Raw genomic sequence first — 14,990 nt, forward strand, 5'->3', positions numbered from 1 at the left:
AGGAAAGTGCCTCTTAGGGTAAGGTGGAGATAGTCTTGGTGGTTTTACATATCTTGCCAGTTCTCTTACTTGATGATTTGACATTTTTGTGGCAGGCCAGACGGTGGCCATTTGCTTCTTTCTCCTATGTGAACTTTATTATCACTTAGTGCCATTTTGGGGTTCGGACACTATACCCATAGTTCTGCTTCTACTATTGTATGAATGAGACCCATTAAGAAGTTAAATACCCCCGTGTATTGTTGTTGTGCAAGACGATCTTAATGTCTTTTTTTAAATTTCGTAAACATTTTCTTTAAAATCTGTCTGTAATCATTAATGCATGTGATTCTTCTCCACAGCTGAGCCACTGAGAGGCTTAATCTTTTGACTTAAATGGGTTTTTAAATGTACATAAGAATCTCGCAATTGCTGTGAAATTGTGCAGGGTGAAAAATTAGCATTGATCCAACCGTTTAAGCAATTTAAAAAAGGAAAAAGATGAAACTTGTAATATCAGATCTTTATTCCCAACACGCTTACCAAACTGCATTTTGCTTTGTCATTCTCCCCTATGTTACTATAGCCATCTGCACGGTATGCGACCACATAATTTCAACTATGTGACTGTTACATGCTGGCATTGTTTTGCTGGGCAGAGGAGCCAGTGAGGTCCGTGTGTCTTTAGTGAGGTTCTTGGGGAATACCACATCCACCCTGCTGAATAACAACACCAGACAAACTATGTGAGCAATGTCCAAACAGGTCATGTTACAAACAAAACAGTCATTTGACAGCAAGGGAACAAATCTCAAAACACAGTGCATGAAACAAATCCAAATGGCCTTAGGAAAAATGCCACTTTTATTAAATTAGTAATAGTTTAATTTAATTCTTTATTTTTCATGTGTGTCAAAATGTTTTTAACATTTGAGTTCAATTTAGTCATTCATTTTGTTTCTGTTATGTGGTTTCCCTTTTTGCCATTCTGTTGTCTCTACAGTGGTAACTGTGAAAGTACTTCTGAAAGCATAAAGTTAATATTATAAGTACTTTTAAATATTTCTCAGTACTTTATTCACTTTCTTAAAAATTTTCCCACTGGCAAAGAAAACAATGTTTAAAAATATTATGCTTTTAATTGCTTTTGATTCCTTTCTTTGAAAAATCAATCTGACACATAACTGGATATTATTTATTATTCCCTCTAATAGAGGGAGAACTTTGTCCATAATATGTGATCACAGTAAACACCAACATTATTTACCCTGCACAAGCGCATTTCTTTTACTGTTATTGTGTTTAGACTTTCGCTCTGATTGAATTTGGAGTGTGCAATGCTGGAATTGCTCTGTGCATGAAACAATGCCCAAAACCTCAATAAACTCAAACAATGTTGTAAAGAAGACTAGGTCAAAGGTCCTCAACAACAGTGTGAGAGACTCATAAAATCATGCAGAAAATAATTTCTTAACATTATTGCTGCTAACAGTAGTGACAGTAGTGCTGAAGATGGTTTTGCAAGCTTCTTTATAATGGGGTGTCATTTTAACAGGACAGTATTTTTGTCAGTGATTCCTTGATGTGTGTTGTCCTCCCAGGTTTTGTCTTCTGCTTTTGATTGATTCCTGTGAGATTTGCATTGCTGGAGTTTATTTATTTATTTTTACTGTAAGTTCTGTCCAATTCCTGCATCAGAGTCTGCCTATGGTGCAAGCCCATTACTGATTCTAGCCATGAATGCCTCAGAAGGATCTGATTCACTCCAGGGTTTGACTTAGAATAAGTGTAGCAGCTAATCAGCCCAAGCTACTGTTGACAGGCCAGTGGACATTGCATTTAGAATGCACTTACCTATTCATGATCCAAAAATCTAGAATGAAAAATGTGTTAGAGACCCTCTTGCCCGGTAAACTGTTCTCCCCTTGTTTTTTACCAAATCCTTTCTCTTATACCACAGAATGAGCAATAACAGTACTGAATTACCTGACTGGTAGGACACAAGAGTGAGCTTCAGCTGAGTGGGCAAGGCATTCATTTAAAGATTACTCTCTAGCAAGTTTTTATTATGGAACCCACGGGAGAGAAAAAGCTCCTTTTCTCTTTCTCATCCATCAAGTTAAAGCAGAATGGCAGATTTTGTCTTCCAGTTCTGTACTTTGGTTCAAAGTGGCTTGACTGGTGTCTCTCTTGCTGATGCCTTTTTGTGCATTTTAGCCAAGCAAATCTAAAGTGCGAAGATGTCAAAAAGTGTCTCCCAGATGAGTTTGCACCTTTATATTTTCTACTGACTTAAATTCCCTAGTTTCCATGGATATCAGTCTGGACAATCTGGTGTTAATTACACATAAAGAGCACTCCCTGAAGCCAGTGAATTCCTTTAGCCCAAGATCCATCCTTCCATTTTCTACCACGTGTCACGGGCCAGGTCAAAGGAGGAGAAATCTAATCAGAGAAGTCCAGACTTCCCTCCCATCGGACACCTCCTGTAGGGTCATCCAGGGCAACACCAATGCATTCCCAGGTCTCTCAGCTGACCTGGGATCCTGAACAGTCTCTCCTACTGGGAGGACAGCCTTGTGCTCTTCTGGGAGGACAACCTTGCTTCGAGGCCAATTGAAAGTCTTGTTCCATGGCCTCACTGAACTCCTCCCACACCTTGCAAAATGCTCTGCTTTAACTACTGGCAGAGCCTCATTCCTCTGGGCCTCCCAGAACCAGTCAGCTGCCCCTGGAGTCCCACAAGCTAACCAAACCTGAGAGGACCCTTTTCTCATCTTGATAGCTCCCTTCTGTGTCCATCATTGGGTCCTGGGATTACCACTACAAATGCTCTAACCACCTTGCAACCATACCTCCTCAAAAATTAAGGTGCCAAACATGGGTCATTTGGACTCAATGTCGTTTAGCCTCCATCGAGGCACCAGGTGAGGTTATGTTTTGCCAGTATTTCTCAACTTGGCACGCTAGCTCAGATATCTTCCCCACAAGAGAGATGATGTTTCATTTCCCAAGAGTCAGCCCCAGCAGTTGGGCCTCAACCGCAAAAGCCTCCTGTGGGTGTTGAGCCACAAGGTGGCTCCAGGGCGCACCCCTGGTACCCCTGTCTCAGACAAGGTAAAGTGGTCCCTTGATTCCTTGGTCTTGCATAGGGATCATGTGGATAGTTCATTGTCTGCCCTTCAGGGCCAATTTTCCTCAGGGAGACCTTACCAGGGCAAAAACCCCTGACATCATAGTCTCTGGGATCTCTGGGATAACACAAATAATAACACCACAATAACGTGGCGTTTCACAGAGTGTTATTGGTCTGCACCATTAGACTGATAATACACCCATGTTCATCCAGTTTGAGCTGGTTACCCAGGAGGTTGAGAGTTAGGTGAGGTAAGTACTGGAAGATGTTAAAGTTCCAGGAAGCTGCGCCTTTGAGTAATTCTTTATTCCTCGGCCACTTAAGTTATTCACTGACATCAACAGACATTAATACTCACACGTCACATGGTGACAGGCTAGAAATGAGAGGGGATGTGAGAGATTTTATTGCTTTCTGTTCAGCCTGCTCAAAAACTAAACCTTGTAATCATCATCCTGTAGGCTCGCTCTATGTCCTTCCCTCCTATTCCTTTGTGGATGTGGTTCCACATTTCTGGTGACTTTGTAGCTGTTATTCCAAACTCAGAAGGTAACACAACTATTTTCTCTGTCAACAATTTCATCGTATTGCTCAACCTACTCTCTGCCAAAAAGGTTTCTCACAGGTCTCTCACCTTTCCAGTGTTTTCACAGTTACAAGCCTTTGCTCTTTCCATAACTGAAAGAGGTGTTAGTTCCTTAAGCTTAGCCACTTATTTGCAGGTGCTACCTTGCGTGGAGGAAGGTTTGAACAGCCTTGCTCCTGTCATTAGATGGGCCTGAAAGTCTGGATGTCCACCAAAGATCTGCCTGTACAGGTTGAATTTATGCATATTCGCTGCCCTTTTGCAGCCCTTTCCCAACTTCCCCAAGGTGGTCAGCTTTGTTGCTGTTTTTCCTCCTCTCAACATGCTTCAGCCAGGTCAATGTATGTAGTCAAGCAGCTCCTGGTGCAGAAGGAAGAGAAGGTTGTTGATATCTGGTCAACTGGGTGGGGTATGGTTCAGGTGCCTCTTAATAAGAAAGGGTACTCTGATGACCCACAGGAGCCCTGCATTTCCTGCTTTATTATAAAAAAAATACTCACCTTCTTTTATTGTTGTTAGTTCTGCTTCCTTTCTTAATTTCTGTTTTCCCATCAGTTGGCCACACCTGTGTCCATCAGTCAATTGCTAAACAGGTAGTTTATTGAATCTCTCAACTGCCAACAACCTCCTGAAACCACATGCCAACTGGACAGAGAATTTAGACTTTTTTTTTTCCTTTAGGGTAAATTGTAGCTGACAATGAATTGCAATACTTTTTAAAGAGCATTTCTTCCCTTGTGTGCATGCTTTCTCACTCTCTGAAAGTAACACCACAAATTACAATGTATTTTCTTTGGTGACAGGACATACATATGGCTTTAAATCAATATTGAGTACCTTTTGCTCACTTGTACCTTACCTGTTTCCCTTGTACCTTATTTTACCTTATAAATGATGTGCTTACTGGTGCTATTTTTTTTGTTGTTGTTACTTTCAGGTTTACTCTCTATGCAGTGGATAGCCGAGGTAGTTACTCTGAATCAAGCTTTGTCTCAGTACGGACATCTTGTCCAGTGGTGGATGACACGCGAGCAGAAGGTACTCTCACCCATCATTTTTTGGGACTCTGCTTTATTGTACTCATCTTTATTTAATATTGCTTTTTTCCTTGCATCGCTTTCATGTAATCACAGTTTACCTGAATGGCTACTTATCCACTACTTTGTCTACTGTGCTCTTACCTATGCAATGTGCACATGCAAGATTGCACACTATGGTTAGCAAAATGTAAAGGCACACTCTACCAATTTGTAATGTCAATTTAATTTTTTAATTATAGCAGACAGAATTTGTCAAACAAAGTACTCAAGAATCCAAAATATGGGAAGGAGAGTGCTTTAGGAGGTACGGCCAGATTTACTCGGTGGGACAAATTAGAGTGAGGCTGTAATCACAAAAAAATGCACCAATGGGGGTGGAAAGTTCTGTGGGTGGGCAGCTGCTACTAAAAATGCACAAATTCATGAACACTATCCCGCATGTTCATTTCAGTAATGACTAGCACAGTCTCCTAAGAGTAGCATAAACAAGTACATCCAACAAGTGAGCAAGTAATCGACTGCCAAAATAATTCAGATTAAGGAGAGGCATCTGAAAGGCAATCGTGTATGTGCTGATATAAGAGCAAATGCTTCTGTTAGATATTGCAAGGGACTGAGTGGCGTTTTGGAGGTCAGGTAAATGTAATAGCCCAAGTGGAGCTCAGAATTTATCTAAAGACAGAGTGCTTATATTACAAACAACTCCACTGAATAACACCTCAAATGCTATGTAACATGTCTTCCACAAGTTTTGAGTCTGAATGGAGAATTCCTACCGATAAATGTGTAATATGGATGAAGTAGATCTATAACGTACCTTTCAAAAAAATGCACAGCAGTTTTTTTGGTTTGTTTTTTTCTTTTTTCTTTTGTTTAGTTTTATTTTCATGGCCGATAATCAATCTGACCCCTGTTGTTTAAAATTCTGTATGTTTTCTGCATGTATTTTTACATATTCCCTTAAAATTTTAATCTCTTATTTACTTTCCTCACTTCTTCCCTCTCTGTTTTTCAGTCTCTAATTCATTCATCTATTCTTCCCGACAGAAACTGCAGACAAGGTGTACAACTTGTATAATGGCTACACCAGCGGCAAAGAGCAGCAGATGGCCTACAATTTGCTGATGGAGATTCCTCCTCCACTGCTCTACAGAGTCCAGCATCACTACAATTCTCATTATGAAAAATTCGGAGACTTTGTCTGGCGTAGCGAGGATGAGCTAGGCCCCAGGTGAGAATATTTGAATGTGAAACCAGAGCTTTTAACTGTGCAGACTTGAAAGATATTTCACATATTGTCATTTTTTATAACTATCTGAGGATTTTTAGGTGTAACAGATGTTTTATTGTCTTGAAAAATAATCCTCATTATTTTTCCAGTCTGTCAGTAACCTCACCCCTCACACACACTCAATCAGGAGCACCATTGCACAACATGCACACACACATAGGCTCCCAAACTGCTTCTACTGGAAAGCCAGTGGGCAAGGTCATCATAAAACCTTTGGGGTTACAGTTGCTCCTTACATCACCATGGTGATGCCAAAACAGCGTTTGACAGCCAAGCCAAACACTAAACGTGATATTCAGCTAAGACCCTGCTCAACCTCCAGCACCGTTTCCTCTTTTTCTCATAAAAAGCTCATCTGTGTCTGCACTGTACTGCACCGACATCCTGTCACCCATGACCCCGTTTAAAGGGTCACCCCTACTGATAGTTAGAACAGACAGCGCGACTGTATGGTGAAATGAAAACAGAAGCGTATAAACCAACAAAACAGAAAAAGAGGAAGTATAAACAAAATGTTTAAAATACGTAAAACAAAACATTGATATATGTAAGTCTGAGAAGGCAGTTGGCCCGGCACTGATTTTAGCAACATGTGATCTTAAGTTACAGCACATTGTTTTGGTTAATCCACCCCCACTGTCTGAAAGTACTCCTTTCAAGCCATAAATAATATAATAATTAAGGAATAACTTTGGTCTGATTATGCTTCTTTCTGATTGGTGAAGGGGGGTGGGAGGCACAGGTCAGCCACTGGGACTTAGAATAGGCATTGGAGTAGTTGGATAGTGTGTTTGTCTATGCGTGTTTGTGTGTGGGCAGCTGCGAGGGGGTGGAGGGCTGGAGTGAGTGGAGATTATTTACTGCCTGAAGTTGGCAGGGTTGAGCCTCGTTGTGGTAATTTACAAGCAGACTCTATTGGTGGTTCCTTTTAAAAGGTAACAGCATGGCCAAGTGAAACATAAGCACAGTCAGCACTACTCCAGTAGCTGAGAATCCCAGGGGCCCCCCACATGTCCACCATTGTTACAGCACCTCATGCAATGGTTGTATTTGTACATTGTGTGCATGGTTAATGCTTTCTTTTACTCTTACTCTGAATGCAAACATCTTATAATGTTATGTAGTGTCCTCGGCTGGAATGCCCTGAAACTGCATTCTTAATCAGTGCTTAACAGTCTTTTAATGAAATTTATAAATGCAAGGCCAAATCTTAACCGAGGAGTTGCCATAGACGCAACTTAAAATGCATGTTTTTTCTTCTTTCTGTTTTTGATCTCTTTGTTTTGTTTCATAATTGAATGAATTTAGTTTCTCTTTTTCAACCTTTTTCATTTTCTGTTGTTTTGGTTTTTTATGCCCTGAGTCACGTGCTTCCTAGTCAGCCTTGATAATGTGTTTGGTATTCTGTTGTTTCAGACGTAAGAATTTAGGGGAAATGAGAAAATGCCACCCCCACCACCACCACCCTTTCAGCGAATAAGTGAAAAGGATGTCTGTACTCCTTGCTTAACTAAAGACAGATGTTGATGTAGCAGACACTGCTTTTCAAAACAAAGTGAATTGTGTTTTTCTCTGTATGGACCTTTTTCATTTTAGCATATATATATATATATATATATACATATGTATTGTAAAGTCTCTCTCTCTGTATATATATAGATAAGTAGATATATAAATCCTTTGTAATCTGAGCTGACCTGACATGGCATATGGTTCAGTCATGGCTTAAACTTCAGCTCCAGACTCCAGAAGTTTGAGACAAAATTCTTTGTTTCACTCACTCTAGACAGCTGCCTCTGATGTATTGTTAAGCAGAACCAGCACCCAAGGACTCAAAATGCGCCATTGCATGTCTTGGTTTTGACCCAGACCGGCAGTCTTATCAGATGGATGGGAGAGACTCAGATGCAGTTCTTTGAAATCTGGTGACATTTGTGCAGACAATTCATATGTGGAGACACAGATAAAGGCACAATCCTGATTCTTTTTTTTTTTTTCTGTTTGAATTCATGTGTTAACTTTTTACCACTTTTCTTTTTAATGCATTAAAAATAGGTCTTGTTAGGAACAAACTGGTATCTTTAAACCAGGGCATTTTGTGCCTGCTGGATGAATCTGTTGCCTTTATAATCCCAATTCATTTTATAGATATTTTCATCAACAGCTGCTTATAATTTGTATGAATGACTTTCTTTGATGCTCCATAAAAATCCTAGCCATAGAACAACAGAACAAGCATGTGCTGTTGCTCTGTTGGAGATGCATTTGGTAAGACATGGGTACAAAATGTTGTTCTGTGGTCTTTAAAATTACAACAGCATTACCATAATGACTTAAGATAAGGTATTTTTTGTTACCTTTGTCTAATTTAGAGGCAAAAGATATGACTTGGAGAGACTCTAATAAGTAACCAAACATCTCCCATAATGCATGATAACATGTTATAGTACTACTTGATAGCTAAAGCCTTGCCACTTGCTTACCCAGTGAATACAACAGAGTCCAGGAGAGAGCCTATGAAACAACATGTTGCTGCAAATTACTGCTGTCAGTGTTTTTTGTACTGAATAAAGGTGGTAAAAGTGGTTTACACTGAGGTCATGACTTGAACTGAAGCATCATTATTACGATGAGAAAGATGGACATCAGCCAGACAAGCTTAGGTATTTATACATTAGATATATATTCCTCAGAAATATATAATGTATAGTACCTTGATTTTCTGTACAGCTCTAGTATATATTCATTATGAAATACATTTTTGAAATTGTTCAGTAATTCTGCTTGTGTCCATTGTTGCCTAAACTTCAAGATTATTCCTTTTGCTCTAAAAGAATTTTTGCTCCAGCGATCTCATGTAATCTGCAGTTGTTTTGCGAACAGCAAACTTGAAAGAAAACATAATGATTTAAGTATAAAAGTCATATTTTTGTGATTTTATCTTCTTTAACAGAAAAGCCAACCTCATATTACGTAGGGTGGAGAAGATTAGCCTCTATTGCCGGTCCCTCCTGCGCAGCACCCACATCCAGAGCCGCACCGACACCATGGCATATGTCTACTGCCGGAGTGAAGAGGCACGACCTCCCACCAATATGTGGCATGGCTCTTTACATGACAGTCGCACTGCCTGCATGGAAAAGCTCATTTCTGTACAGCGTAACACATACAGCAGCACCAAACTCCGATGAGACAGGAGTTACGAAATGAGCAGTTCGTCTTTTGTTTTTTTCTTTTTTTTGCAAAATGACATCACTGATTGATGTACCTCTTCAGTACACTCTGCAGCAGTTGCCTCTCACTCGACTGTTGCATTTTGCAAATCGATTGAGGCTGAAAGAAAAAAAAACTCTCACAGGACTTCATTCACTGGACGTTGTGTTAAAGCTACCGAAAAAAATATTTTTGTGTGGCCTACTTTTATTATGAGAAAGAAGATTATCCCAGAAAAAAAAATCCCAGAACTGACATATTTCTCCAGTGATGCCAGTGATTGCACATATCAATGAGAGACTGCAGAGTGAACATGTAAAATATTATTCAGACAAAAGAAAACTGGTTGACTTAAATACTTTGAATGTAAGATCATAGTTCCTTTTTGGTGCTTTGAAGCTTTCCTGGTACACTTAAAAGAAAGAGGAAAAAAAGGAAATATCCGTAGTATAACTTATTTGCCTTTACTACCTTCATTCGAAAGGAGAAACTGAACTGTGTTAAAGCCAAAATCACTTACTTGTTTTTAAGTTCACATTAATTAAGAAGAATAACTACACTTTGCTTCAGGAATTTAAAATCGGTAAGTGAGAAAGCATGTAGTTTGACTTACATGACCTTCGATTGATTCACTTGAAACAGCAAGGACTTGTGTGGTAACAGGATTGATATTTGCCTAGTGAAATTATTATGCAAGACGGAGTAGGTGGCATTCAGACATTATATCCAGACTTTTGAGTTAGCTTTAATTTTATTGCTGAAATGAATGAATCATTTTCTTGTATGACTTTCTCGAACTGCAGTACCTATAGCCATGTTATATTACTTAAGTAATATAAGACTATTAGTATTAGTATAAAGAATTCTGATACTGGGGCGGTGGATGAAATCGAATCTTATATCTAGACTTTTGCAAGTTCATGTAATGTGTTTGTAATCTAATGATAAGTTATTGCTTGTGACTGAAACACGACTTGTCATTGTAGCATAAGTCCTGCAAATTGGAAATATACGAGACGCATATAAGAGAAGCAGTAACAGACCTAAGATTATATCAGATCTAAAGCTAAAACTGAAAATGTTAACTGGTTTTCAAAAGTTCTGCCCTCACAGCAGAATTTATACATTTTTTATATTTTTGTTTTTGCAGATAAATATAGCAAGCGTGATAATAAAGCTGTAGATCTGACCAACATTTTCCCAACAGTAGAAAACAGGACAATTACTGCTGACCCAGATGTAAACATGAGGTACTGTACACTGAAATGTGAAGAATCAGTGATTGTAGGAATCACATGTGGTCTGTTTAATCTTCTTGTTTTTCAGTCCAATAACATATCTTCAAAGCCATGGATATTGTTTAACTGAAGATAAACAATGCCTTTTCAATATGTTCATCTCATGTTGTATGAATTGTAATAATAAATTATTATATTGTAAATTTTCAATTGTAAAAAAAAATATGTGTATTATTATGTGGCTTTGTCTTTTTCTGAAGAATGTGAAATATAAAAAAACAACATGTATAAAATGAGAGGATCTTTCTTTTTCCACTACAACAGACTTAATCGTTTAGATTTAGACCTGGGTCTCAGACAGATCTGAACCACTTACTCAGTCATCGTGAGTGGCTAAAACCCACAACAAACATGTATTCCAATTTTTTTTGCCACATCTGCAAATAAAATGTTTTCCTTGTGTATTTGATTTTTTTATTTTTTTTTGTAACGCTTTCCCCATTTTCATTTTATTGGTTATTTCCCACCTGGTAGTTATTTTCCACCTGGTGTGCGATTGTACTGTTGTAATTAAAAATACTTTTGTTTGGAAGCGCATATTTTTCAGTTAACGTCAGTTTCTGGTAACTAATGCAATCCATAAAAAAAAAACCAGAGAGACAAGGGGACTTTGATGTGTCTTTCCAACACAATAACGCTCGCAAAGTTATTACTGTGAGTGATTGGATAATTGTCACAACTTTCAAACCTAAAAGCCTGTTGAGTACTTTCAGATTTGATACGCTCACACTTCCTTGTTTAATATTGCTCAGTTTTTCAAAAGAAAACGTGTAAACCCATATCTAAAACATATAGTGTTCATGAAATCATTTTTTCTGTGGTAAGTATAACGTTTTTTCGTGTTAAAACATTCACAACTGATGATGGTTGTTGGAAAGTACTGCATCTTTTGAAATATCTGCACCTACTCAACTTATCCATATGCCTTTGCCTATGGGGTAATATTCCACCTGTGGAAGAATATTAACCATATCTGATAGGATATGAGACTTTACACAGTGTTAGTTTATGTGTAGCCCTGTAATTTTCTGCCCAAAATAAAGTATCTCAACATGTGTTTGAAGGATCACCATGAAATTGTACGTAATGGTCTCCAAAAATCTTCAAAGCCAGTGACTAATGATCCACAGTAATTTTCCTCTAGATCATCCAAAAGCTTGATATTGGATGTTTTGAGTGCCGTATCTCAAGAACTATTTGAAGAATTACAAAGATTTTTCAAACATTTAAAAACCATGGATCCATCGTCCATTATATGGGCACTGACATCACTCAGTAGTCCTTGTTTTATGACCTGTTACCTACACAGCTAAAGCACCTTCCACTTATTTTATGTTTTGTGGTATTTCACAAAATTTAGCATGCTGACATGGTAAACCGAAGTAGTGATTATGACTGCTGCAGACACCATGGATGACTATTAATGTCTGCTATACTTGTGTCACATCCACTTGAAGTCTGCCTCAAGGACGTATGTATGTTTAGTGTGGTGTTGTATGATTTCTGCCAAACAAGTCCACCCAAACAATTGGAGTATGAGGCTGACATCCACAAATTGCCTGGTTTTCACCTGTGGATGATGGAATTTACATCACTTGGATTCAAGCAGTTTTCCCTATAGTCAATTATGTGGGAAGCACGACCTGTTAAAATAATGTTAGATGTAACATTATGTAAACTAAGGTTGCCAATGCTGCCAGGCTACTGAATCAGAAAAATTCTGCAAAAAAAAAGATAATCAGTTTATTCTAAGCATCTGTCTTTGCACGATTTTATTACACTGGAACAATAGTTTGAATTTACATTGTACTTTGTTTCATCTAATTAATTAAAATTAGGTTGAAGGAGTAAGCAGTATTGATTATCAATATCCAGCATGTATCAACACACAGATGGTGTTTTATAGTTGTGGTTGTGCTAATTAAATGTGGCTCATATGACTAATGTGCCCGACTTGAAATGACACGGACCTCACAGGAGAGAAGCCCATGGTATGCAAACCACTACAATGAAGTTGCACAATATCGGAGCAATAACTGGATCACAATTAATTAGAATGAAAGGAAAATGAGGCGCTGATGAAAATGGCTGTAAGCAATTGTAGAATAGAGTGCAATTCTGTTATTTCTTAAGTTTTACCCAATTTACTGCATGCTCTAGCAGAAAAATATTTACATTGAGTTGGAAAGGGGGAAATCAGTCACTGAACTACCAGCTATCCCCTATGAATTACACTAAATTATGTCATTAACTGAAGGTCTTCATGTGAGCTGCTGGGAAGCATTTTCTCTTTCCACCTCCCTCGACAAACTATTCCTTTACGCTCAGATCCAGTTTCTTTCCAGTCATGCAACATTAACCGCACTTTAAAAATCAGTAGTTTGATGTTCATTCTCACAAACTGGGCCATTAGGCTCATTCAAGAGCCAAGAGCACCACTCACATTTCCATGCCAATGTATCAATGAAGGATGACAGAATGAACAAGAATGAGTTCTATATAAAAAATCTTCCATTGTGTGCATTAAAGCTTAGGTCCTCTCCTATAAGCCTGGAACTCTGAGGATTCTGCGCAGTATCTTAATTGTTCCTAGGACTCCACTCTTCTGGATAGGCACCTCTATTTTGTGTCTGGAATCTGCTGGAGCCACACTTCCAGCTTTGGAGTCACAGTTCCTCATACTCCTATTACCACAGGGACCCCTTTAAGCTTTACCTTCCAAATCTTCTCCATTTGTTCCTTCCCCCAAGTGTTTTCCTAGGGGAGACTCATGCTCCTTCTTTCTGTTGTTGTTATCCGCTGGAATTGCCACATCTGTTCCTTGTCAACCACCATTTTCTGGTTTGTTGGCTAGAAGCTGCTTGTCTGCCAAAAACTGGGATGTCAGCCCTGTTGTTCTCAACACCTTCACTGGTGTCTCCCATATGCTGGATTAGAAGTGGATCGGATAATCTAAAGATGTACTGGTACACTTATATCCTGCTACTATGTGGTGGATAGTGAGGCCTGTAGTTGTGCTGCCATGATCAGAGCCTGTGTGTTGTCCTTCATGTTAGCCTTTTCTAGTCACTGCCTGGATTTCTGGATGTCAGCCACTTCTTGCATCTATCCATGGCCAGTGTTGGGTATAATGCGTTACTAAGTAACGCGTTACTGTAATTAAATTACTTTTCCACTGAAAAAGTAGAGTAACTAATTACTGTTCATTTTTAGGTATTAGGTACTTGCGTTACATTGTAAAATAATTAAACTCGCTGAATATCATTGTTTAATTTCAATAATTTATCTTCTAAACGTAGAAGTAAACTCTGCCGCTTTAACATCGCTGTAGTGCAGGTTCACGTCATTTCGCGCCAGTTTGCTGCATAGTCGTATTCTAAAGCGGAAGATGTCGGACTCGGCTGAAGCGAGTGGCTGTTTTATGAAATGGACATATTCCCGTCTCTTCACTTTTCTGAAACAAGCAGACGAGAATATTACAGTAATATGAACACTTCTGAGTGATCCTTGTTCATCATCCATGGATAACTCCACGGCAACTCCTGCTAAGCAGGCAAACCTCAAATCAAATCACTTTTATTGTCACATCACATGTGCAGGTACACTGGTACAGTACATGTGAGTGAAATTCTTGTGTGCGAGCTTCACAAGCAACAGAGTTGTGCAAAATACAATAATGTAACAAGCAAAATACAAGAATGGCTACATCTGAAACTAATAAATATATGTACAATATATAATAGTATATGCATTTCTGGATGTGTATACTAAATATTTTTCTACGTGTGTGTGTGTGTGTGTGTGTGTGTACACATATTTTACAAATTAAATAGAGTAAACAATAAATAAAATATATAAACCTTGATTTTACTTCAGCAGCACAGAAAGCGTCTGAAGGTGAGCTTAAAAAAATGATTGCAGGCTATATTGTGGAGGAGATGCTACATCTGCAGACTGTAGAGTCTCCGTCTTCAAAAATTTTTTTTTATTATTTAAAGAGTTTAATTTCTATTGTTTGCCCACTCAAGGTTTATAGGGATTTTAAGAAGTATTTAGTTAAATTACTTATTTAGTAATTAAGTTACTTTTCTGACACAGTAATTAGATAAGTATTTTAAATACAATATTGACTAAGTAATTAGTAATTAATTACTTTTTTTAAAGTAACTTACCCAACACTGTCCATGGCACAGTCCATGCAGGAACTTGGTCTTCCATCATAGTTCCTGTGGCCACCTTATTATGCAAGGTGGGTGACCAGTTAGAAATGAGGTATTAGTAGCTTTCGTTTTCCAGAGCCATTTTGCTGTGTCCACCAGATGCCAGTTTTGAGTTGCTTTATTCTATTATCTGATATTATAGCACTGAGCTACCAGGGCCTTTGTGGTCAAGGTGGACATGGTCTTCTGTTCATCCAATATTTACCATATGGGTAAATGGACTGGTT

The 14,990-nt window shown here is 38.5% G+C and overlaps 1 protein-coding gene across 1 annotated transcript in view; it reads left to right on the forward strand.

The window, feature by feature from the left end:
* astn2 (astrotactin 2) overlaps positions 1–10,952 on the forward strand; it is a 298,339-nt gene extending 287,387 nt beyond the window's left edge. The window contains exons 21-23 of the mRNA XM_082542727.1: positions 4,639–4,739; positions 5,789–5,972; positions 8,986–10,952. Of these exons, the coding sequence (XP_082398853.1) occupies positions 4,639–4,739; positions 5,789–5,972; positions 8,986–9,223 (523 nt within the window). The 3' untranslated portion in view covers positions 9,224–10,952. The remainder of the gene's footprint in view (positions 1–4,638; positions 4,740–5,788; positions 5,973–8,985) is intronic.
* Positions 10,953–14,990: the final 4,038 nt, after the last annotated feature.

The sequence above is a fragment of the Aulonocara stuartgranti genome, assembly GCF_965226115.1.
Source record: "Aulonocara stuartgranti genome assembly, chromosome: 7".
Taxonomy (NCBI): Eukaryota; Metazoa; Chordata; class Actinopteri; order Cichliformes; family Cichlidae; genus Aulonocara; species Aulonocara stuartgranti.